This window comes from Zalophus californianus, chromosome 12 (assembly GCF_009762305.2).
Source record: "Zalophus californianus isolate mZalCal1 chromosome 12, mZalCal1.pri.v2, whole genome shotgun sequence".
NCBI lineage: Eukaryota > Metazoa > Chordata > Mammalia > Carnivora > Otariidae > Zalophus > Zalophus californianus.
In genome coordinates this window covers 15,841,103-15,867,603 of record NC_045606.1, presented here as the reverse complement: position 1 = coordinate 15,867,603, position 26,501 = coordinate 15,841,103, and the positions used below count along the sequence as shown (strand labels likewise).

At 38.4% G+C, this 26,501-nt stretch overlaps 1 protein-coding gene across 5 annotated transcripts in view; it reads right to left on the bottom strand.

Annotated features, from left to right (window-relative positions):
* Positions 1 to 15,891, bottom strand: part of PNPLA8 (patatin like phospholipase domain containing 8) — a 41,823-nt gene extending 25,932 nt beyond the window's left edge. Inside the window, exons 1-4 of one of the 5 annotated variants that reach the window (XM_027573779.1) lie at positions 15,735 to 15,891; positions 8,145 to 9,147; positions 7,844 to 7,993; positions 1,865 to 2,016 (exon numbers count right to left, since the gene is read on the bottom strand). In XM_027573779.1, coding sequence (XP_027429580.1) covers positions 1,865 to 2,016; positions 7,844 to 7,993; positions 8,145 to 8,891 — 1,049 coding nt within the window. In that variant the 5' untranslated portion in view covers positions 8,892 to 9,147; positions 15,735 to 15,891. Of the gene's footprint in view, positions 1 to 1,864; positions 2,017 to 7,843; positions 7,994 to 8,144; positions 9,285 to 15,180; positions 15,378 to 15,734 lie in introns of those variants that run through there. The other 4 variants (XM_027573778.1, XM_027573776.1, XM_027573777.2 and 1 more) reach the window with 4 other exon arrangements.
* Between the last annotated feature and the right edge of the window lie 10,610 nt (positions 15,892 to 26,501).

Below are 26,501 nucleotides of genomic sequence, written 5' to 3'. Positions count from 1 at the left end.
TGTAAAGAACATGGTAGGCACTCAAAACCTGTTAGTTGACTCAATGAATGATACCATCCTTTCTATCTGCCCTGATCTTAATGGCAGAGAGGACTGGCTTCTTCCTGCTCCTCAGTAAAATTCCTTACTCATTTAACTGCCACTCTCCTTACTTCCCATCACTTTGAACTAATTCTATGAACTAGAATGATCCTCTCCAATACATTACCACTTTATCTATCATATAAATGATGTTCACCTTCTTGAATTATTTCACTTCCATAAGAAACATACAAAAGATCTTTTTTTTTCCCCAAAGATTTTATTTATTTGACAGAGAGAGAGACAGCAAGAGAGGGAACACAAGCAGGGGGAGTGGGAGAGGGAGAAGCAGGCTTCCCATGGAGCAGGGAGCCCAATGCGGGGCTCGATCCCAGGACCCTGGGATCATGACCTGAGCCGAAGGCAGACGTTTGACTGAGCCACCCAGGCACTGCACAAAAGATCTTCTAAGACTTTTCTCTCCTCAGTCAACCCAATCTTCATTTGCCAATTAGCACTTCTATACTGATGTGTAAAGTCTTATATTCAACATGTTCGAAATAGAACTTTCTCAATACCCATCACCTCCTCCCATTTCTCTGCAATTCTGTCCCAGGCATCCATGGGGTCTACATTTAAGAGCGCTCTTGACCTCCTTCTATATCCAATCCCCCTTTTCTTCAAAGTTTTCTTGCATATTTTTCCTTCCTCCTGCTTCCCACGCCACCACCCAAAGCTGTTATTTTATTGTCCTCTGCCTAGATTATTAAACAGCCTTCTTCCTTCATAACTCACACCCGTTATTCACATTGGTGTCAAAATTAAAAGAATCTGGCTGACATACAGGACTTTAGAATTTAACAAAAAGATAAGGGTAGTACTTGGACATATAAAATGGTAACTGGCAAGGCAGGTCTATCAGAACGAATCAGAGAGGCAAAGTAATCAAAGAACAGTAGGCATGGCATGTACTGTCAATTTCAGAGGTGAGAATAGAGATGGCAGGAAACTAGAACCCAAGCTAGAAAATCTGGGGGGAAAGGTTAACACCAAAGGATCTAACCAACAAGTAGTAAGGAACTAGGCAAACTAATAAGCACAGATGAACTGTTGACAGTAAGAATGGAGTCTGATGGTGAAATTATCTCCTTCTGAGCTAAGAATACATTAAATATCTCCTGTGTAGCAGAACTGGCCTCTGCAGGTGAGGATGTGGGGAGTCAGAAAGTTACTGATATAGACTCCTTTTATAGCCATCACTTTATTAAGTGACTAGTTGACTGATAAACCTGGGTAAGATAAATATAACAAAAGAAAGCTAACAATACAAAACACTTACAAGATTTTTTAAGTCATGGTTGATACACTGTCCTAAACTAACAAAAAGGTCTGAAAAAACCAAACTGAAATAAATACTAGGTCAAATTAAAATAAAAGCAAATTCAGGTATATGTTAAAGAAGCTCTTGGGGTGCCTGAGCGGCTCAGATGGTTAAGCGGCTGACTCTATTTCTGCTCAGGTCATGATCTCAGGGTCCTGGGATCGACCCCCGTCTCGGGCTCTGTGCTGAGCATGGCGCCTGCTTGAGATTCTCTCTCTCTCTCTCTCCCTCTGCCCCTCCCCCCAACTCATGCTCACTCTTGCTCTAAATTAATCTTAAAAAAAAACAACAACAAAGAAGCTCTTAGATTGATAAAATAAATTAAGAAAAACTATTTCATGTTTTATTTTAAAAATCTGGTTTTATGATGATATAGTTACTATAATTACACAGAATCGGTTAAAAAAAGTTCTAAGGCTGAACTGGATCTATAGATTTAAAAAATCATTTTTCTAGCTTTACCTTGTTCCTCCACCATCAATTGTAAGAATTCGGATTCCTCTTCCTTTCACCGGATCCACATAGCCAATTAAGGCCAAAATTTCCCTAACTGCAGCCTGAAGAGTTTCATCCTTAATTTGTCTCAATCTTAGTAAATACGGAATAATTTTCTCCTGTATTGAGAGAAAAAATATTTTATTGCTTTTGTCAAATCAAGAATGAAAATGTATGATTATTTTTAACCAACCTATGTAGATCATCACATATAATCACAGTGTCAGTGTTTATTACTTTCTCAATATCTTAAATGACATTATTTTTTAACATAGTAATGTCAATTAATATTTAAATTATATTTCTTCTAATATCTAGGTTAAAAATTAACCTCAGTCCAAATATTTTCTTTAAAAGATTCAATGCTTATTAGAAAAAATATAATTCACCTAACACGAATTTACAAAGTATTAATTGTTAAAACAAAAGGTTAACATTATAAATTGTATAAGCTATTTTCTCCAAATCCTAAAGATCAAACTTCTTCATAGTAATTATTGGAAATTAAACTTGTTATCAAAAGAAAAACAAACCATCTTGTGCACATGGGATATAAGGGTAGCTCATAGTGAAATATAAACAAATATCAATAAACATAATTAAGGTAGAAGGCAAAAGCTGACCATTACAACAAATAATTCAGATTCACATTCATTACATTTAAATGGTTATTTATTTTTTTAAAGATTTTGTTTATTTGATAGAGAGAGACACAGCGAGAGAGGGAACACAAGCAGAGAGAGTGGGAGGGGGAGAAGCAGGCTTCCCGCGGAGCAGGGAGCCGGATGTGGTGCTCGATCCCAGGACCCTGGGATCATGACCTGAGCAGAAGGTGGACGCTTAATGACTGAGCCACGTAGGCGCCCCTTAAATAGTTTAAACAAAACTAGGACTCCAAGACTCTTAAGTGTTTAACTTCATATTGCGGACCAGAGGCAAGAGCTTAAATCTCAGGGTTCTATACTGAGTTTACCAGAGATTCTCTGGGTTCTGTATACATAAGCCTCTTACCCGGTTGGGAACCCCAGGTTCAAGGGAATAGGTGACTAGCAGCTATATTTGTGCTATGTAACCTTCAGCAAAATAAAAAAAAAAAATCCCAATATATCATTCATTTTGTTTCTTTTTTATGATAAATCAAATCTGCAAAAATATTGTTCTAAATTCCTTTTCAGTCGGGTGGAGCTTGGGAATGTAAATTTCCATTTCTGGTTAGAACAGTCTTTTTCCAAAAACAATTAGAAAACTTTAATAAAAGACAAAAGAAGTTCCATCTGTTTAAAAGCACCAGAGGGCTGCTGAAGCAATGAGGACAGCAGGAGCTAAGAATCTGGAGAGAAGATAATTGCTAAGAAGTGAGCTCAGGGGTACTTGGGTGGCTCAGTCGGTGAGGCGTCTGCCTTTGGCTCAGGTCATAATCCCAGGGTGCTGGGATCGAGCCCCACGTTGGGCTCCCTGCTCAGGGAGGAGCCTGCTTCTCCCTCTCCCCTCTGCTCATGCTCTCTCAAATAAATAAATAAAATCTTTTTTTAAAAAAAGAAGTGATCTCATAAACTATAGCCTTTCTTACCTCTGGGACTGGTTCAGACAGAGGGCTATAAACGGAGGACTGAGAAACCAGCTGAGTTAAAAGGTAACTCAAAGAGTGGGAAAATACATTTACAAAAAATACAGTTATTGCATATTACTATTATACATATGTAATATATACATGTAATATACACCATATATATAAAAACTTTTATCCATAATATATAAAGAAATTCTCCCAATCAGTAAGAAAAAACTGGTCAACCCAAAGGAAAAATGAGTAAGACCTGGAATAGGCACTTCACAAAGGAAGTATACAAATGGCCAATAAACACTGGAAAAGGTGCTAAACTTCAGTTACCAGAGAAATGCAAACTAAAGCCACAATTTAATATCACTAAACATCCAACACAATGGCTAAAATAAAAAAGATAAAGTGTCGGGGAGGAAGTAGAACCCACCAGGAGGTCGATACAATTTTGGCGAAAGTATAAATTGATATGAACACTTTGCAAAACCATTTGGCAGTATCTACTTACGATGAAAATAGGTATACTTCATGACCAGGACCACTACTCTTGGGTATACACTCCCAAACAAATAAAGACCTATGTTTTCCAAAAGATACGTCCCCGAAGCACTATTCCTTAATACTCCCAGACTGGAAACTATCCAAATGTCCATCAGTAAAATGGATACACCGTCCTATATTGATACCACAGAATACACCACAATGAGAATGTTTCATAACCATACCCCACATTGAAGGTTCTCACAAATAATGTCAAGTGAAAAAAGATATAAAAGAGCACAAGCTGTACCATTCCATTTGTAGAACGTGCAGAAAAAGGCATGACTAATCTAGACTGCTAACGATCGGGAAAACTGGTCTAATCTCTTTGGAGACAATGATTGGAAGGGGACATAAAGGGGTGAGGGTTATATAGATGTTTTCAATTTTTGAAAATTCATGGGAGCTGTGTGCTTACATATACTTTTCTGCCCATGATATTTTTATAAAAAGTTAAAATCACATGAATGAACTTGGGGTGCCTACCAAAGTTGAGATGAATTCAGCATTCAAAAAAGAGAGGGGGGAGGAAAAAAATTATGGAAACACAATTTATGAAAAACTAGGAGTTCATAATGATAGTTTAAAAAAATGCCAAAAAATTCATGTCACCAATGAGGCAGCTTTTAAAGCATCTCTTTACTTTGAAAATTGGTGACTAAGTAGAAGGAAACAACATTTTTCTTGCTTATCCTGTGAAATTGGTCTTTGAGTAACCAAATAGCTTTAGCTGGTAAAGGAAAGCTCTACTTTTACAGAATGTCAATTACAATGCAGAAGGAGTGGCAGAATTAGAAATTTATCATTCTGCAACCCTAATGAAATGACTAGTTCTGGGAACAATTAGGTTAATGGCTGATGGGATTATGGTTCTAGCCTAAATGTCCAATAGAAGATCAGACTGTCATCTCCCTAATCCCGTGATCAACCTTCGTTTTTCAACCAATTATTTGTGTTCTGATATGATGGAAGATGAGGTACGTGGCATCATATACAATGTGCTCTAACAAAAAATGTTTAACTCAACCAAGTCTTTATATTTATATTCCAGTGTTCAGCAAATACAAAGGAAGAAGGAATACATCAAATAACACCAATGAGGAGGAAGCCACGTAAATCCACAAAGTGAGCCATTCTACAAAATAACAAGCCTGGTCTCTTCAATTAGTTTTTGTGGATAAGGAGGAACAGGGCTGTAAGTGACTTAGGGGAAATAACCAGATGATATATAAATATGGTCTAGACTGGACCCTCATTTGGACCCAATTAGTTACACAAAAAACATTTTCAACTTGGGTATAGGATGAGATGACAATTTACTGATACAGAGAGGTGTACATTACAAACTGAAAAAAAACAAAATAAAAAACAGACTAAAAACCAGTACATACTGAACGGCTTTATTCTGGTATATTATATATATGCGTAGAACATTTTCTAGAGAAATACCACGGTAGACATTACTAATGTTCACCAATATCCAATTTGCTTCTCCTTCCAGGCACAAGAAGACAGTACTTCTCAGGCCAATGCAATTGTGCAGGATAAGTCGTGAGTAGAAGAAACCTGTGGCACTTGCTGCTGAAAACTCTTACCCTACTAGAGTGATCATGGAGGCCTCGAACGCACATATATGAGAACAAGATCAAAGTAGCCACCACACAGAGGTTCACTGTCCTGGAGAGTCACCCAAACCCTCAGGCGACTTTGCACAAGGGACAAATAAGCTCCTCTTGTGTTAAACCACTGAGGTTTTGGTATTGTTTATTAACTCGACTTAATCTGATTAATACAAATAGACAGTAATACATTTACAGTGTTAATCTCTGGGTAGCAGAAATATGTTATTCTTATTTTCTCATTTTTTTAATTTTTAAAAAATTTTTTACAAAGTTTATGCTGCCCTTTTTTTAATAATAAAAGGTTACTTCTTTATTTAACAAATAGTGAAAGGAGACTACCTTCACCAACAATGAAAAAATCATCAAAGGCAATTTCCTAGATGTGGCTGCCATAAATGTAGCACATCAAATACATATATATATACACAGGAGGAAACAAGTCTATCAAAGACAATTCACTCTGATTTGGCCACCATAAATATGATTCACAAAAACGTGAAATTATACAAATGTTTTAGAACAAACAATTCTAGCATTTTTCAAAAGCTCAATTCTTTTGAATAATGAAAACTTCACTGGGAAAGTTCACATGAGTGTGCATGTTAACAAGTCTTAATTTATCAAGTTCATTCTTTTTGAGATGCTTCTTATTTAGGGAAATGATAAGAACTTTTTAAAGACTATCCAGATTTTCAATCATACTTGATCGGAATTATACATTCCTACAACACATTACTCCTTGGTATTGAAGGGTCCTTAGACGTGATCAGTAAGCAAAATAAAAGAGCCCTAAAGTTTCTACTAGCATGACTATTCATAATAGACTAAAACTGGAAAGTACCCAACAATTCATCAATAGTGCAATAAATAAATAAATTGTAATACATTCACACCATGGAACATAAAAGCAACAAGAATGAATGTTCTATAACTACTCACAACAATGTAAATGATTACTACCAACATGATGAATGAAAAAACGCCATCACAGTAGTTTATATAATGTACAAAAAAAACCCCAAAACTAATCTATCTAAACTAATTTGGGGAGATTGTGACTGAAGGGGGCATAAGGGAGGCTTCTGAAGTGCTGGTAAATTGTGTTCTTCATCTGGGTGCCGGTTACATGGATGCATTTAGTGTGTGAAAAATTCATTGAACTTGATTCCAATAACTGCAAGTTGTATTATATTTCAATAAAACACTTTTTTAAAGTATGCAATTCTATTTTAGATCTCTGCTTTCAGTATATCCCTGAAATGTTAAATAGACTTAAAAGCATTATCTATCTTTGGAAAATTTGTCTTTTAGGTAAGAGATTAAATATCTATGAAAGATAATCCCCAATTTTATGAACATGAAATTCTAAAGTTTAGCTTTATAATGTATGAGTCATACAATTATACAATATACAATTATACAAAGAAGGCAACCTTATTTAAAGACGTAACTCTTCAGCAAGATGGTTGTCAAAAAATGGAATAAATATGAACTAAGTTAACTTAAAATTTTCTGAATGTCAAGTTAAAAACAAGCATTAACAGATCTCTAATCAAATGTTAACATTATCTGTTCATTATATATTTGTAATTTGTTGATAAATATTACAAATAATCTTAGCAGTGCAGATGGAAAGAGACGCAACCGAATCATTCATGTTTTACAGTATTTCTCTGAAAAGAGTCTATTTAAATGGGTCTAAATTACCTTCACTATTTTATATTTGAAAAAACTCAGGCCAAGAAAAGCTAATCATTTTATTAATAAAATTATCAATCCAATTATCATTAAGATCATTAAAATGTTGACTTGCAAATACAAAAAGATCATGAAATAAAAATTAGCAATGGTTTTACTTATGAATTACACCTCCTGTCTTAAAAGTAGTTATATAGTATAAACACATTTAAGAAAAACTTGGCAACTATTTGGCAATTCAATGAACACACTGAGATTTATCTTCTATTTTAAAATGTTTAATCTCAAAGTATAGATAGCAGTATCAATAGTGTAATTTATCATCACAGACTAAAAGAGAGTATTTAGCATAATATATATAACAGAATAAGTGGGGCAATTACTGACTCTATGACACATCATGTGTATGATAAAAACCATAAAAATATTTAAATAAAAAAATGAAAGGTATTGCCTTTTCCATTTTAAAAAGTGTATTAGTATTTTTATTACAAGAAAAAACCAGATAAAATAAATTAGAATTACCTTGACAGCCACTCCTTTTCCTTCAGGAAATTCTAGAAGATGGAAAGTCAATTCTTCAACCCTGTTAATGCAGAGCTTTGGGTCAGTTGTTCTTCTCAATGCCTGAACTAATGCCCGAGTTCTGTTATCAATACTCACTCTTGCAATAATCTACAAAGACATATCAAAATATATCTGATTAGAATGTGATACTTCTCTAGTAATACCAACACATGATTAAAGTTTCTTAGGTCCCATAGGGAAATGAAATTTATGCATTTGACCAAAATTAAAATGTCAAGCAACACTGATAACGACTTGCCTTTTCTCGCTGAAGAGATAACCGCTTTTTCTCCTCTGCATTTTTGTCTTTGCTGACAGGTTGCTCAGCTTTAATAGCCTCTTCCTGTTCTTCTGGCTGACTCTTTGAATCATACTTTAATTTGGGGACAAGTCCACCAATATAACCACCTACTAAAGCTTGGACACCTTCGGTGGGACGAGAAAGAAAGTTAGCAATACTTTGTTTAGTAGAAACTGGAAGAGCCTCAGGTGTCCCACTGGCACTTGCAGGCTTGTCCACAGAATATAAAGAAGATTCTGAATCTAGCTTATCAGTCAGGGTGCTAGGATCTGGAGAGCTCGATTTCTCTTCTTCAATCTTTTTATCTTCAAGTTTGTCCTGGAAATCTTTATTTTCCTTTTTTTGAGACATTCTTTCCTCCCGTTTGAAGTATGAATTAATATGCTTTGATAAAAAGTAGAATGACTCTCCAAATCTTGTGGTTATACTACTTGTGTAACGAAAAAGGCTTTGTTTACCTATATCTTCATCTTTATCTAGAATATTACTTTCTGTAAAAGAACCCTTTTCTACTGATTTGTCGCTGTATTTTTTCAGAGATTTGATGGCTTGTTTAATGCCTGTCTGTTTTAACCAGCCACTATCTGATACTTTTCTTAATATTCGAGAACTTGGCTTAAATTGAGCTAAACGTGAGATCATTTCATTCTGAGTGCCAAAAACAGCCTTTGAAACAGAGTTCAAAGTACTTTTAATACGGGACATACGAATGCTCACTTTCGTAAGTCCCTTCGGAGTAGAAGTGCTAAGTTTCAAAATTCCAATATGTAAACCATGGTGGCTTGGAGAGTAACAGTGCTTGCTGCAAGAATGGGCTTCACTTTTGGTCAATTTACATCTTATTTTGCTTGTATGAAAACCTCTTTGTAGACTGACGTGACTTATCCTCCAGTAATGTTCAGGTGAGCATAAGAAATGCAGTTGCTTGCTTCTCTGCTTCCCACAAAGACTTCTTGCATTACTAAGGAGGTAAATATAATATATATCTATAGTCAAATTAATAGACATAACTTAAAAATCATTTATTTTCTATATGTTATGATTTTCACTTCATTCCTGAATGCTTCATTTAAGAAATGCCATAATTCATGGTCTTACCTGAAATAGCAAGAAAAAAAAAACGTTAGGATTCAAGGTAAAATTGAAACTGGGTATAAGATAAAATACATTTCTACTTGAACTAAACTCAGCAACCTGTCTCAAAGAAGACAGAATAACGTATTTCCATTAGGGATAATGTAGATTTTTATACAGAATATTATATGGCAATTCACAAAAATGTGACTTTTAAGCTCACAGAAGACAATTCATTTTTCAGTACAGAATTCAGTGAAAAAAGAAAGTGAGTAGTAGGATGTTTCTAAGAACGAATTTAGGGAAGCTACCAAATACATAAGTTTTCCTACAACACATAACTAAATATGCAATTTAGATACTATGTTGTTTTCTTTCTTTGTCAAAGTCTGGACTAGTTTATGTGACACTAGACTTTGAGTTCTTTGAAAGAGTCAAGTCTTATACTACCTCGTCTACTGCAAACCATTTACAGAATATTTAATCTACACAGACATGGTGCTGGATGCTGAGACCACAAAGACAAACAGGATACGAAGGAACTTTCAGGCTAGAGCTACAGATAGCCATGCAAAAAAACATCTCACTATCTAGTTGTGTTTATTAAATCAAAGAAGTCTGACTAGAAGAAGCTATGTGCCACACCTAACAGACAAGGGGTTCATAATCATAATATAATAAGAAAGATTAATCTAATGGAAAAATAGGTGAAGGACATTAACAGGCCAGTTTATGGAGAATTAGAAGAAGAAATACAAACAGTAAAATTATGAGAACATCCTTCACCACATCAAAGAAAAATACCAACTAAAACATATTTTGTTCTTTCAATAGGTAAAAATGTAAATGGTTGATAATATCCAGTATTAATAATGGGCTGGAGAAATAGGACACATAGGGCTATTTGACAGTAAGTAATACTAAATACTAAATACTATCTATCTATCTATCTACTATCTATCACAATTTTAAAGGCACATATTTTTTGATCAGCAATCCCACTATTAAAACTCTATTAAGAATCCTACAGAAATACTTGTGTAAGAGTGCAAAAGTATATATACACATTCCCTAATGCACTGCTTGGAATAATAAAGCAATGAAAAACAACTCTAAAGGTCTTCTAGCAAGGGATGGCTCAACAAATTATGGCACATACATACAGCAGAATGGGTTGCCATATAATATTCTGTAGCAGTTAAAGGAAACTAGATCTGCATATCCTTCATATGTACTACAGTGAAAAAGACCAGCTGCAAGACTACATGCACGATACACATGTGGAGATACAAAAGGTAAAGAGGTAGATGTTAGGTAATGAAAGACAGCAAAACCTATACATGCAGTTTAAATGCGTGGCTGTCCACACATGGCACGCGCACACACACATGCACACGCACAAACACACACACACACAGATTCTGAAAGGATAAGCACCAGTTTGTTTATTCTTGTGAACCAAGGAGTGGGATCAAAAGAGAATAAGGAGAGGGGCTTTTTCTTTTTCCTTTTGTATTGTATTTTTTACAATGAGCAGGTATTACTTTTGTAATTAGAAAAAGCAAACAAAAAAGAAGAAAAAGCAAATAGTTCAGAACATTTTAACAGACGGTGCCATGCGAATGGTGAGAGTGGATATCCAGGTAAGTCCAAAAAATAAAAAGACACTAAAAACTGGACAAAGTTAAAAAGGAATTCAAGTGGAAAGTTGAGAAAAGGAGAGAATTTTAGATCATGGGAAAAAAATAAACACAAAGACAAAAAAGCATTTAAGAAAGCACACACAGCATGATCAAAAATTGCAAGCAGTCTAGTTTCACTCCAAGACCTAGAGAGAGTAATGAGAATAATGAGGGAGAAGTAGAAGATGATGTTGCAAAGATGGTTTTGGGCCAGATTATGAAGGCTCTTACAAATCTTGCCAAGGAGATTAGAGATCAGACTGTCAATGGAGTATTTTAAGCAAAGGAATGACATTAGAAAGAGGATTCCAGCAAATCTGACAGAATGAAACAGGACAGGACTGAGAAAGATAGCAACCCAGAACCTACCATGACTGTTCAGATTATAGTCTGAACTAAAATCTTTCTAAATCGCATGTGAATGTATTATTTTAAAATACCCAATTTGACAGAGAGGCAGAGAGAAAAGAAACCAACCTATCTGCCTTCCCAGCTTTTCTGATTTCCTCAGACTTATGGTCAATGAATAAGCTGAATTAACATAAAAGCCCCATAATCCCCAACACAGAAATATTTGATAAAATACAATTAAAGTACTTGTGGAATAAAAAGCTATGCTCAAAACCAATAATGGACTCCCACAACTCAACAACAAAAAAACCAAATAAACCCAATTTAAAAAATGGGCAAAGAACTTGAATAGATATTTCTCCAAAGAGGATAAACAAATGGCCAACAAGCATATGAAAAGATGCTCAACATCACTGATACTCAGAGAAATGCAAATCAAAACCAAATGAGATATCACTTCAGACTCATTAGGATGACTATGATTAAAAACAAACAGAAACTAACAAGCGTTGGCAGAGACATGAAGTTGGAACCCTTGTGCACTGTAGGTGGGACTGTAAAATGGAAGAGCTGCTACGGAAAATAGTATTGTGGTTCCTGAAAATATTAAAAATACAAATACCATATGATCTAGCAACCTTCCTTCTGGGCATATATCCAAAGGAATTGAAAGGAGGGTGTCCAAGAGGTATTTGTACACCTGTGTCCATAGAAGCACACAATAGCAGAGGTGGAAACAAATGTCCATGGACAGAAAAACAGATAAACAAAATGTGGTATTTACCTACAATGGACTATTATTCAGCCTTTAAAAGGATGGAAATCCTGTCACATGTTACAACAGGGATGAATTCTGAGGACATTATTTTAAGTAAAATAAGCCAGTCACAAAAGGACAAATACTGTATGATTCCACTTACATAAAGTATCTAGAGTATTCAAAATCATAGCTATAGAAAACAGAACGGTGGTTTCCAGGGGTAGGGGAATGGGGCAAAAGGGGTAGTTTCATGGGCACAGAGTTTCAGGTCCACAAGATGAAAAAGTACTGGAGATCTATTTTACAACAATGTGAATGTACTTAATGCCACAGAACCACATACTTAAGATGGTAAATTTTATAATACTTGTTTTTATTACAAAAAAAAAAACCACCCCAATAGTGGGAAATCCATAGTTGAGAAATCACAAGCCTGGATCTTCTTCAGTCACATTGCCTTGAATGGTGCACAGACCCTAAGCAAATGAAAACTAGTCAGAGCTAGTGAACCCCAAGGGGGTTCAGTAGAATCAACTAAAAGTACCATGAAAGGGGGTGCCTGGGTGGCTCAGTCCATTGAGTTTCTGACTCTTGGTTTCAGCTCAGGTCTTGATCTCAGAGTGTGAGATCCGCACTGAGCTGGGAGTCTACTTGAGATTCTCTCTCCCCCTCTCTCTGCCCCTCCCCCGCTCTCAAGCATGTGTGCTCAAGCTTGCTCTCTCTCTTTTACAAATAAATAAATCTTTAAACAACAGCAACAAAAAACTACCATGAAAAGATACTTCCAAAACTCAGGGCAAACGGGCTATTTTACTTGACATGACCAAGAGAAGAACTTAGTTGACATTTTACTGGAGACCTGAATTAAGTAAGAAAATCTGGGAAAAAAGCATTCAAGACAAAGGAAAAAGCAACCAAGGCTTTGGAGACCGTAATGAGCTCTGTCTACTCAAGACTAGAAGAACAACCAGGAAGTTGAAGGTAAGTAAAAAACAGGGAAAATGGTGGAAAAATGGGCCCAAGAATCAAGCAGAAGACAGAGCTATACAAGCCTAGACTACGGTAATGGGTGTGCATTGTTTCTTTCCAATGACATAATTCTCATGACCAATTATGAATATACCTAACAACAAGGCACTGAAATACAGTATATAAAGCAAAAAAAAAAAAAAAAAGGAACAATTACAGGAAGACTAGACAATTTCATGATCATAATATTTAATACACCTCTTAGAAACAATTATCAAGCAAAAATTAATAAACCTAGAAAACTATCAAAATCAACACGCTTCATTTAACTGCTCCCAAATCACACCAGTAAATGCACATAAATAGTTTTGAGAGTAAATTCCGCTGGAACAAAAGTTAGACTGCAAAATGATAACGAGAAGAATGTACAGTGGTAGGTGCCATCACCTACTGAGAAAAGAGCAGAGAAGACTAGGGTACCTATTTATAGGGTAGTATAAATACAGTGGAGGAATAAATGCAACAGGGAGGTTTAGACCAACCTCTAGGGAATGCAACTGCATTTTAACTCGAGGAAATAAGGGAATTCCTAGGTGGAGGCTCAGCTGAGGATAGAAAGAATGACTCTACATAGGACTTCCCTTAGTTATTGCAATAATGCAGGCATAAAGTCACAAGGGTTTGAATTAAGGTAATGCTACTGTACTGGAGAAAGCGTTATTTTGAGCCACACTTTGAAAGTGGGGAAAAGGCAAAACATGGGACTTGGTAACAGGGAAGAATGGGGTAAGGAGAAGTAGTCAAAACAACTCAAGTTTTTATTCAGAGACACACGGAGAAATACCATTTGTGAATATGAGATGACTGGGAAGGGGACCAATTTAATATGAAGAAAAATCTCTTGGATGAAGTAACATGGGACATTTAAATGGAGATGTACTATAGGAACACAGGATGTGGTTTATGTCTGGAGTTACCAGCACAATGACAACTAAAAACCCAAGACTGGATTTACACACACACACACAAAGGTTTATGGTAATAATTCCTAAGAATTTGGGGATCACAGCTCCTCTTCCTCGAAAAATGGTTATTTGCATATATATACTATATTTTCCATAACATTTCAGGACTCATGGACCTAGTAAAGTATTCCTTGGATTTGAAATTTTTTAAAACTCTGGTTTCTTTAGAAAGAAGACCAAGGGTAGAGCTTGGACTGACATCCAGAGTTAGAAGAAGTCTTCCCAGAAAACAAAACAGCACAGGTGAAAAGATATCCTGAAAAAATCAGGGTCATGGAAACCAATACAACAGCAAGTTCTTAAAAGAATTGGATAATGAACAAAGTAAAATATATAACATGGGAGAGGAAGATTGTAAGGCATGACATGACAGAAAGGCGTCCAAGGCTAAGAGTTCTAACTGACCTTTTCACAAATATGTGTTCCACAAGTGAGGCAGTATGTACCCTTCAGCACAATTCCTTTGTGATTACTGAGCAAAAGAACAACTCAGTACAAGCTGTACTTTTATCAACTTTGCAAGTGATGCAAATAATTACATCAACTAGTCAACTGCTCTTTTCCCTCAACTTCACTATAAAGACACTCTCTCAAGATTTTAATATAGATCTAAGAAATAGAAAAGCAAGATCAACATTGAGAAAAAGTTTGATAATAGAAATTATGAAATAAGAACATGTTCTTATAATGAAAGTACGAGTAAATCGCGCAATTTAAGTTAACTACAATGGACTTGGAAACAACTGCCTCATAAGAGGCATCAATTCTCGGCTCACAGTTTAATACATTTTTTTTTAACTCTGGGATTTAAAAATTCTTACTATTTCACTGTTTTAACAGCATTTCCTCAACACAAGGAAGCGTACTTTTGTCAGTCTGAAATCTCAGCAACCAGGACTATAATGCAAGAACCAGATGCAACTGTTACTGAAGTAAAAACACCATTTTAAAGAAGATAGTCCCTTATGGACACTTCTTCTATGTTTCCCCTAGAAGTCACCACTTTTCTTTAAAGTTATCATTGTATTAGGCGTAGAAACCAGGTTCCTCCCAGCATGATGACAGAAATGACAATGACGGGGAACACTGCAACAAAATGATTCACACAGCTTCGTCTTTGAAAAAACACATACCTGAACCTGCTGAAGCAACAGCAGTGGAGGGAGGAAGGCACTTAAGTGCGGCTGGGGTTAAAAAGCAGCCGCTGGTAACTAAAACATCACGCAGCATAATGACCCGGTGCACTGAGAGTGGAGGACGATGTAGAACAGGGAAACCGTTTTGACAGTCACCAGGGAACCGCTGGAAAAACCCTACAGTTCAGGGGCAGCCAAACACACTCGGGGTAACCCGGCTAGGAGTAGTGGGGGTGGGACAGAAAGCGAGGGGCGGGACCCAGGAAACCATAATCAGCTTGCGGGTCCAGGCCAGCAAAACCGGCGGGGGATGGGGGGCGGGGGCGGGCACCGCGCACCAATCAGCCCCGGGTCCGCGGCTCCTTCCGGTGCCCGGCTGCCTCTTGGAACCTTGGTCCCGGGACCTCCTCAAAGCCGGGCGTCTCCCCACTCTCCGACCCTGCAAGTGCCCTCTGAGGGCAAATAAGAAGGGCCAGACAAGTGCCCGGGGAGACCAGGCTGCCCTCTTCTCTAACCTATCGTCCCGCCTCTGTCCCCCCGCCGCCACTCACCGGGATGCAGGCCGCTACTTGGGCGGCAGCGGCGACGCGCCTCTGTCCCGCACTGACGTCCACTCTGGCCGACCCGCATCAGCTGAGCTTCCAACACAAACAGAAGAGCAGCGGCCGGGGCACCACCCCCACAGCTCCGTCCCGCCCCTAGCGGAAGTGACGCACGCGCGGGCCGCGTCTACCCGCCAGGCCTGGAGGAGCTCCTCAGCTCCGTTCCGGCCTGGGCCAACCTGTCAATCGCCGCTCCTTTTCCCAGACATGCGCAATAGAGCCTGAGTGAGCGACGAGCGGGAGACGTGCGTGCGTGCACGCGCCTGCTTGCGCCGGGGAGGCGCGGCTGGGTTGGTGGGGTGGGGGCCGTTGTTTCACTCCGTGTGCTTGTCGGCGGGCTTCCATCCTCACGCCCCTGAGGGCGGTGTCTGCGCCCTGTCCACTCTGCGGAGCTGGGGCCTGCGTTCCCAGCGGCCGAGAGGGTCGCGAGCGGCCTGGGCCGGGGCTCCTACCCGTCTGCTTAGCCCTCTGCTGTCGCCATTCCTGGGCATGGCCACCGCGGCCAAATATCACTGGAAAGCCCTTCCACATATATTATCGTAGTGGAAGTTAGCTTGTGACATTACCATGTACCTCCCACAAAAGGTCCCACACTTCACACTTATATTTTTTGAATTCTGACATTGTATGCATACCAGATGAGCAATCTACAGCCTTACAGCAGATACGGCCCATTGGCTGTTTTTGTACATCTGTGAGCTAAGAATGCCTTTACATTCTTCAATGGTTAAAAAAATTAAGTATACTTTGGAACACATGCAATAACATGAAATCCAAATTTCAATGTCCATAAAAAAAGTTTTATTAGAACACAACCATGCCTATTCCTCTATTCAAGCAACTTTCATGCTACAGCAGTGAATGTGAGTAGTTATAACAGCTTCCTTTATTCTCTTGACCCGGCCTTGCAATTAAATCGAGGTTGGGAAACATAGAAAAGTAGCCTGTACTAGACTGCAACCTCAAAATGTTACCAAGACTTAAGACTCTTTTCCCTTAAAGCTCACCAGGCTTTAGCACCCTGTAAGATTGTAAAATCTTTAGGGAAGGAATTGCATGAACTGTCAAACATAGTGGGTATTAGACTGATATCTCTCTCTCCCAATCTCTCTCTCTCTCTCTCTCTCTCTATATATATATATATTTAAATTATGGCAAGGAAGCCATCTTGTTATCTTACTAGGCTCTTGGGGCACACACAGATGGCTGGATTGTGTACATCACAATGCGTGAAGCACATGAATCAGACATGTTATTTTTTATACGGTAGTTAAAAGATGTATGCAACAATTTAACTTTAGAGGTGTTTGGAGATAACTTTAGTTCTAGAGTGATGCTTCTCCCCATTGTTAAAAAAAATTATTCTTCCACTTGTTAAAACTATAAGAAAGACCTTATTGCTGTAGGTGTCAAGACTATTGCAGTAGGGAAGAGAGATTGGGCTCAACTATGACAGCTGGAGATGCACAGCAGATGAGCAGAGTGAGAGGGGTGAGTGGATAAAAAATTACTAAGAGGGGACATCAAGCGTGGGAATGATTCTTGCTTAACCGATTTCACAGGATTCTTGCTGAGGACAGGCCCGTGAGGTCACATATCAAAGGTGAGGAATGAGGAATTTGATCAGATGTCAAGGGTGGTCAGATAGAAAGGGTGGGAGATTCTGTCCAAACTGATTCAGCAGGATTCTTACTAAAACTGGACTTGGCAGGCCAAAGACAGGGTCCAGGCAGGAAGGCTACCTGAGAGGAGGACTCACAGATGCCTAAAATTTGGTCAAACAGAAAGTCTTTGTCACCATTTATTCTCCCCTTGTTTTCCTTTATTCCTTAATTTAGTCAGGCTTCATCAAATATCTAGATTTTTCTCCCATGTCAGAAATTTTCAAATAATTCTCAAGTCCTTCTCCTCCTTTGTCCTTCCCTTCCCTCCCTGTCTACCCCCATACACCTTTAACAGTCATGAATGAAGTCTGATGATTCCTACTACCAAATCTCTCTTATCTTCCCACTGGCTCTGCATTGTCATTGCCACTGTATTAATTTAGGCTTTCATCCTTGAGACACAATCTTATCCAAACTGGTTTTCTAGGCTGTAACTGACCTCCAACCCAGAGCCATTCTTTTCTGTGTAGCCAAAGTGATCTTTCTAAAGTACAAATCCAATCATGTGTTGTCCCTGATTAAAAAGTTTTTGCTGTCACTTCATCCTCATAGAATAAAATGCATAGCCTCCATAGCAGGCTCCAGCCCCACCAACCTTCCAGGCTTAACTTCACCACAGGCTGCTCTTTACTCTTTTTTCTATTAACTAATAAGTTCTGGCTCATAATACCTGCTGAAGAACATCTAGTCTCTTTATTGTTCAAACTTAATGCTGTAGCCAAAATAAATTTAGACATCTTGCTGTGAGGTATTTCTACAAATCACTTCAGTGAGGGATATGCCAGGAAATAATTCTAGAAGAATAGTTACTGTGGTAGGCAGAATAATGGCCTCTTAAAAAATGCTCACAACCTTCAACTGGTTAATATATTATGTTCCCCAAACATAATAGAGTTCTCCAAATACCTTGTGCCTTTTTGTACTTCAGTGCCTTTGTTTATGCCTCCTTCAAAACCAGAAGAGCCTACAAAATCTAAACAAACTATTACCATACATCTAGCAATCCCACTCCTTGGTATTTATCCAAAGGAGTTAAAAACTTATGTCCACACAAAAACCTACACACAGAGGTTTATAGCAGTTTTATCCATTATTGTCAAAACTTAGAAACAGCCAAGATGTCCTTCAGTAGGTGAATGAACAAATAACTGTGATACATCCAAACAATGGAATATTAGTCAGTGATAAAAAGAAGTGAGCTTCAAGCCATGGAAAGATGTAGAGGAAGTTTAAATGCTTATTACTAAGTGAAAGAAGCCAATCTGAAAAGGCTACATACCAACCATATGATCCCAACCATATGACATTCTGGAAAAGGCAAAACTATGGAGGCAGTAAAAAGACCAGTGGTTGCTAAAGGTTAGGAATCTGGGGAGAAGGGAGATGAATACTCTGGGCAGAGCCCAGAGTATTTTTAGAGCAGTGAACATACTCTATATGATACTATGATGATGACTACATGTTACTATACATTTGTCCAAACCCATAGAATGTACAACATCAACAGTGAACCCTGAACTATGGACTTGGGGTTATTACAATGTGTCAATGTAGATTCATTGATTGTAACAAATGTACCACTCTGGCGGATGTCCATAATGGGGAAGGCCGCGCATATACACTGGTCCAAGGTATATGGGAAATCTCCGTACCCTCCTGTCAATTTTTCTGTGAACCTAAAATTTTTCTAAAAAAATTAAGTCTTTAAAAATTTAAAAAGAAAAACCAGAAAAGGCTTATCTTACTACTTCATAGAGTAAATCATTTCTTCCATTTGTGCTTGCTTCTCCTAGTGCCCTGGCTGCCCAGTATTGTAATTCATTCATTTATATGCCTATGAGTTTCCTGTAGGCAGGAAGTATAACAAACATATTTATATTTGTAAATCCTCCGGATCTAGCATAGACACCTAGCAAATAGTAGACCCTGTAAAATTCGGCATTATTGAATTGATTTTTAATTTTATTTAGATTACTAGTTAATAAATTTTAAAAATTGGTGATTCTTTTGATGTTGGAAAAAGTTTAGGGGAAAAGAGAATTTCAATTACTTTTTAAAAAATGTTTATTTAAAAAATTTTATTTGAATTTCAATTACTTTCAAACAAAATAAATTCAGTAATGTGCAAAATAGGAGATTATCTTGTGTTTTTAATAGGAGACTAATAATATTTAATAGCCTTCAGGAAAACATCATACTTGGAATAATACGAAATACAATAATTGTTCAAACTCATTTTCTTTTGCTGCTAGATAAAATAGACATCTGCGTTGCTCCTGTATCATTGACTGACTGTTTTCGTTCAATTTACAAGATTTACTGATTGCCTATCTTAGATCTTTCTCTTCTGTAAATCCATAGTCAACCCTTTTTTCTATTAACTAGTAAGGTCTGGCTCATAATACTTGTTCAAAGAACGTCTAGTCTCTTTATTGTTCAAACAAAACTTAATGCCATAGCCAAAATAAATTTAGACATATTGCTGTGAAGTATTTCTCCAGATCACCTCAGTGAGGGATATGCCAGGAAATAATTCTAGAAGAAGAATTACTTTGGTAGGCAGAAAGAATAATGGCCTCTTAAAAAAATGCTCATGACCTTAACCTGTGAATAAATTATGTTACATGGCAAAAGGGACTTTGCGGAAGTAATTAAGATACAGATTTTAAGAAAAGGAAATTATCCTGGATGGTCCAGGTGGGTCCAATCTAATCACATATTCCCCTAAAAGTGGAGAACTTTCTCAGGTTGGAAGCAGTAGAGATTTGGCAGAAGGAAAGTCGGAGAGATTCATGGGTGCTGGAGTGACAGGAAGAAGTGGGGACAATTTAACAAGGAATACAGATGGCCTTAAGGCGCTAAGAGATGTTCTTGGCTGGCAGCCAACAAGGAAACGGGGACCTCAGCCCTATAGCTTCAAGGAACTGAATTATGCCAAAAGCTAAATTACCTTTTTAAAAAAAAAAAAGATTTTATTTGTTAGAGAGAGTGAGCAAGAGTGAGAGCGAGGGGAGGAGCAGAGGGGGAGGGACAGGGAAAAGCAGACTCCCTGCTGAGCACAGAGCCCCATGGGGGCGATCCCAGGACCCCAAGACCATGATCTGAGCTGAAACCAAGAGTGGGACACTCAATCGCTCAATCGACTGAACCACCCAGGTGCGCCATAAAAGCTAAATTACCTTTAAAAGCATGTTCTCCCCCAGAGCCACCAGATACAAGCTGACATCCTGGTTTTCACCATAAGAGACCTAGAGCAGAGGAAACAGCCAACCCTACCTGGACTTCTGACCTACAAATTGTGACATAATAAATTTGAATTGTTTTAAGTCACTAAATGTGTGGTATTTTGCTTCAGCAACAATAGGAAATTAATACAATTGTCTTTATATCGTTTGAGGACAGGAAAACAAGGACTTTATCTGTTTTGATCCTTAGCATCTAGGCCTGGCATTTAGTAGGTACTCAGTAATATTTGATGTGTGCATCTCGAATGAATCAGAGTCATTGCTTCAACAGTTATTTACTTGAGTCTCTACTATGCCTGGCACCAAGCTGTTTGCTAAAAAATTGAAAAACTTTCACAGAACTCATGGAGTAAGTTTAGGTAATTATACTACTAACGTGGAAAGAGCTCTAATAGAGATATGCACTTGGTATTATAAAAGCTCAGAGCAGAGATAACCAGCCCAGCCTGTGAGGTTAGGAAAGGCTCACTTGGGGAGAAGACTTCTGAGCTGAGTCTTAAAAGATGAAGTTGTTAGCAGGGCAGGTGGTAGTAGTGGAGGTGGTAAAGTTGTGGAGACAAGGAAGAGAGTTTACAGAGAGAGTAGACATCGTGGTCAAAGGTGATGAAATGAGAATCAACACAGTCCTATTGAGCACTCGCCAGAATTCATGAAAGGAACTACCACCCGTTCCCTGTTGTTAGTCCTGGAAATGGGATGTAAGTGTTAGGTGAGCGCTGAGACCAAGCCTGGCCTTGATTTTCTAGGTAATCGGAATCATTGTCAGATTCTAGGCAAAAGAATAATATGATCAATTTAAGTTTTGGGTTCGTGTGTGTGTGTGTGTGTGTGTGTGTGTGTGTGTGTGTGTGTGTGTGTGTTGAGAAGGAGTAGGGGGAGATGGAGAGAAAGAGAATCTCAAGCAGACTCCCAGGCTCCAGCTCATGACCCTGAGGTCACGACCCTGAGATCACCACCTGAGCCAAAATCAAGAGTCTGACGCTCAACTGACTGAGCCACCCATTTAAGTTTTAGGTAGATTCCTTTTGGCATTGTGAGAAGGCAAGATGTGAAGATGAGCAGTCCTGTTATCTTGTGTCATTTTCCTGTTTAATCTATTAATAAAATCATCCTTTCTTCACCCCACCCTCCCAAATTGCCTTAAAGAATTTGCTTATCTATATATGCAGTCCAGACCTCTTTATCAAGCTTGAACCAGTTTATTCCACCTTCTGCTGGGACATCCTCAGAGTAGCTAAACCAGCTATATGAGGTAATTTTCTGAGTGAAGAAAGAATAGTATTATTCAGAGACAAGTTGTGTCACAGGTTTTAGCATGAGAGTAATAACACAAAATTAAAATCTTAAGGGCACACAAAATTACATTTTTTAAGATTTATTTATTTATTTTAGAGAGAGAGAAAGAGAGCACAAGTGGGAGAGGCAGAGGGAAAGGGAGAGAGAATCTCAAGCAGACGCTCCACTGAGCACAGAGCTGGACAAGGGACTCGATCCAATGACCCTGAGATCATGGCATGAGCTGAAATCAAGAGTCGGATGCTTAATCCACTGAGTCACCCACACGTCCCCATAATTATATTTTTTAACTTGCTTTTGAACATAAGTTACATTTTACCTTTTATCTAATACTTTTGTAGATTATTCCTTGTCTTAATAGTTATTTGTAGGATAATGGGCTTTACTGCCAATGTTTTGTAGCCAAGTATCTGTATTTGTGTTGTGTAACTTCACAATTAATACAGGATTGGAGCTCTAGTCTTACCACTGAGTGGTTGTGAAACTTTGGGCAAATAACTTGTGCAAGCCTCCCTCTTCTCATCAGTAAAAGTTCTTGGAATTGCATCTAAAGGCATTATGATCTGTGGCCAGGGGCTGAGGTACTTTGATTGGACAGCATGGTCGCCTCAGACTCCTCAACAGTGCACTAGGGTGTTGGATCTTTCAAGACAACAGCAGCTCCCACAGAACCACAGAATTTGTCTGGGAGAAAAGTTTTTCCCAGAAGCAGAGGAATGCAGGGAAGAAAAGCAAAAAGGCGGGGCCACACAGCAAGCACAGGACCACTGGTTGGAAGGATGAATGAGTCAGTACCCAGATGCAAGAGAGCAAGTAGTTCTTTTCCTTCAATATTTTTTATAGTCTCTGAGAGTTTAGAGGTTGCTCAGGGACTAACACTGTTGGGAAGTACAAGGTTTGTGGTAAGCAAGGACTCTGAGGTAGGTAGCCTTAGCTCATTCCAGTTCTAGCTTTGCCATTTACTTGAGTAAATTACCTTTTTTTTTTTTTAAGATTTATTTATTTATTGGGGCACCTGGTGGCTCAGTTGGTTAAGCGTCTGCCTTCGGCTAAGGTCATGATTGCGGGGTCCTGGGCTCCCTGTTTGGTGGGGAGTCTGCTTGTCCCTCTTCTTCTGCTCCTCCCTCCCGCTCGTGCTTTCTCTTTCTCTCTCTCTCTCTCAAAAAAAGATTTATTTATTTATTGGGGGTAGGTGGGAGGGAGGAGCAGAGGGAGAGAGAGTCTAAAGTAGACTCCACACTGAGCATGGAGCCTGACCCAGGCTCAATCCCACAACCCCAATATCAAGACCTGAGTTGAAACCAAGATTTGGATGCTCAACCAACTGAGCCACCCAGGCGTCCCAAATTACCCACTTTTAAGTCTCAGTTCCAATGCTTGAAAAATACATTCTTTTGTTTACAAGGACCTTTTCAAGGGTGCTTGAGTCCCATTTGAGATGGAATGTCCATTTTTAAAAGGCATCAATACTCGCTTGTATCATATAAAATTCTTAAAAGTATGGACTTCAGAGATATATATAAACCAGAGTTATTACTTTGTATCTCATGACCTCTTTATTTTTTTAAGAGGCAAGGAGAGAGAGAGAGTGAAAGAGACAACAAGTGGGGGGAGGGGCAGAGGGACAAGCAGACTCCCCACTGAGTGTGGAGCCCAATGTAGGGCTCAATCCCAGGACACTGAGATCATGACCTGAGCTGAAGTCAGATGTTTAACTGACTGAGCCACCCAGGCACCCCTCTCATGACCTCTTTTAATCTTACTTTTCTCATCCAGAAAGAAGTAGATCCAATAATACAGATCTTATAGGGTTTTACAGAGACATAAATGATGTAATACATGTGAAATGCCTCATATTTTAAAAAAATATTTATTGTACACTTTTTTTGACCTGATAATTGTGGTAGTTTTGAATATACATTGCTCAGTAAGAGAGATGTGGTCCCAGCCCTTGTGAACTGAGCAATTCAGCAGTCTGTACATGGAGAATATACTCAGTAAATTTTGTTAATATTATTAGCATATTAATATCAAATTAATAGGGCTGAAAAGAAGTGCATAGTGTTCTAGAGATATTATCTGAAGTAAGAGGCTGCCTGAACCAATGTAGTAGAATGCCTAATTCCATTCAGTAAAGACATTTATGAGGGCTGCATGGGTGGCTCAGTTGGTTAAGCAACCAACTGTTGATTTCAGTTTAGGTCATGATCTCAGGGTTGTGAGATCGAGTCCCACCTCAGGTTCTGTGTTGAGCATGGAGCCTCCTTGAGATTCTCTCTTTCCCTCTTTCTCTGCCCCTTCCCCCCCATTTGCTCTCTTTCTCAAAAAAAAAATTTTTTTTTTTAATGACATTTATGGGGATACCTGGGTGGCTTAGTCAGTTAAGCCTCTGCCGTCGGCTCAGGTCATGATCCCGGGGCCCTGGGATTGAGCCCCACATCGGGCTCCTCGCTCAGCAGGGAGCCTGCTTCCCCCTCTGCCTGCCGCTCCCCCTCCTTGTGCTCTCTCTCTCTCTCTGACAAATAAATAAAAAAAAATCTTAAATAAAATAAAATAAAAATAAATGACATTTATGAGTACTGACTATCTGCAAAAAAGGGAGCTAGGTGCAATTCTTACCTTCAAAATGTTTGTAAACTTATAGAAGAGGCAGATCTCTGAATTTACTGTAAAACAAGGAAGAATTAAATATGTTATATGACAAAAGAGCTGACAAAGTGATGTGAGAATTCAGAGGAGGCAGTGACTGATTCCAGAAAGGGGTTAGGGATAGGGCTGCCAGGTTTAGCAAAATAAATATTGCATGGGACATACTTATACCAAAAAAATTATTTGTTGTCTATCTGAAACTCAAATTTAGGAATTCGGTATTTTATGAGAATGGGTTGGAAGCCAAATGTTATGAAAAGCTAAATCTCAAACAACCTTGAATAGCTAACCTAGGAATTTGCTCCTTTTGATGATGATTATTTATAGTGGGGTATAATGCTGGTGAAATAGTAATTTAACCTTTCTTTCCATTTTTGAGTATTTAGGTTATGGATGTAATGTGGCTGGAATAGCCAAAGACACCATAGGGAGGACCAGGTAGGGGGGCCGCTCTGGAAGGAGGTCCGAAGGGATTATTGCAGAAGAATGGGACCTGAAAGGAAGCTGGGAGTGACTTCAGATTAAACCAACCAACCAACCAACCAACCAATTGTTAATTAATTCAGATTAAATGAACAGTGAAAATCTTCTCAAGGTGTTCTCAGCTTGAACAGTTTGAGAAGAGGAAAAGACCTGTCTAAAAGAAATGGGAAATGAGTTCTCTCGAGGAACATTAGCTGATGCTTAGCCATGTGAGTCATCATCTTCAGAGTGGGTGAAGCAAGATTGTATGCAAATTGAAACAGTCAGAAACCATGATGCACCTTCCAAATCCCCAAAGATCAGGAAGTGCAACAATTCAAGGGAATCACAATGGGTGAGTCAAGAGAGCATTTTATCTCAGCAAGGAAGCCCAAATGCTAAAGCTTCCTGATTTTTTTCAGCCAAACATGTACAAGGCCAGGAATTGGGCAGCATGGGAGAAGGAGGTGCCTCGCTAGCTAATATGCTAACCACCATAATTCAAGTTAATGATTTTAAGTTAATTAAACCGTAGGGAAAAAAATTCCTAAACTGAAGTAAAATGGTCCCCCAAATGTGAAGTGTAATATGGAAAGAGACGGGGTGGTGGGCGGGCTACCCCAACAATGTTCTAAAACACTAATTACCTGATAGAAACCATATAAGGTTATTGGTGTTGGAGAAGGTTTGGAGGAAACGGAACACTTGTGCATGGCTGGTGGGATTGTAAATTGGTACAGTCACTGTGGAAAACTGTATGGCGTTTCCCCCAAATTAAAAATATAACTACCATTCAATCCAGCAATTCCATTTCTGGATATTTATCCAAAAAAGACAAAAACACTACGAAATGATGTATGTACCCATGTTCATTGCAGCATTCATTACTTATAATAGTCTGGATAAGGAACCTAAGTGTCCACTGATGGATGAATAGATAAAGAAATTGTGGTATTTATATATAATGAAATCTTGCCACTTGCAGCAACATGGATAGACCCTGAGGGCATTATGCTAAGTGAAATAAGACAGAGAAAGACATATATATATATACCATATAATCTCACTTATATTTGGAAGTTTAAAACAAAAACAAAAACAACCCCATCCCCGCAAAAATAGCCCCTAGATACAAAGAACAGATCTGTGGTTGCCAGAGGTGAGGGGCCGGGGCGGCGGGGGGGGGGGGGGGGAACGGGCGAAATGGGGGAAGGGAGTAAAAAGGTACAAACTTCCAGTTATAAAATAAATTAAGTCATGGGGATATAATGTACAGCGTGGCAACTATAGTTAATAATACTGTATTGCATATTCGAATCTAAGGCAGTAGATTTTAAAAGTTCTCATTATAAGAAAATAATTTTGTAACCAAAAAAAAGAGAAAAGAGAGAAAGCAATCC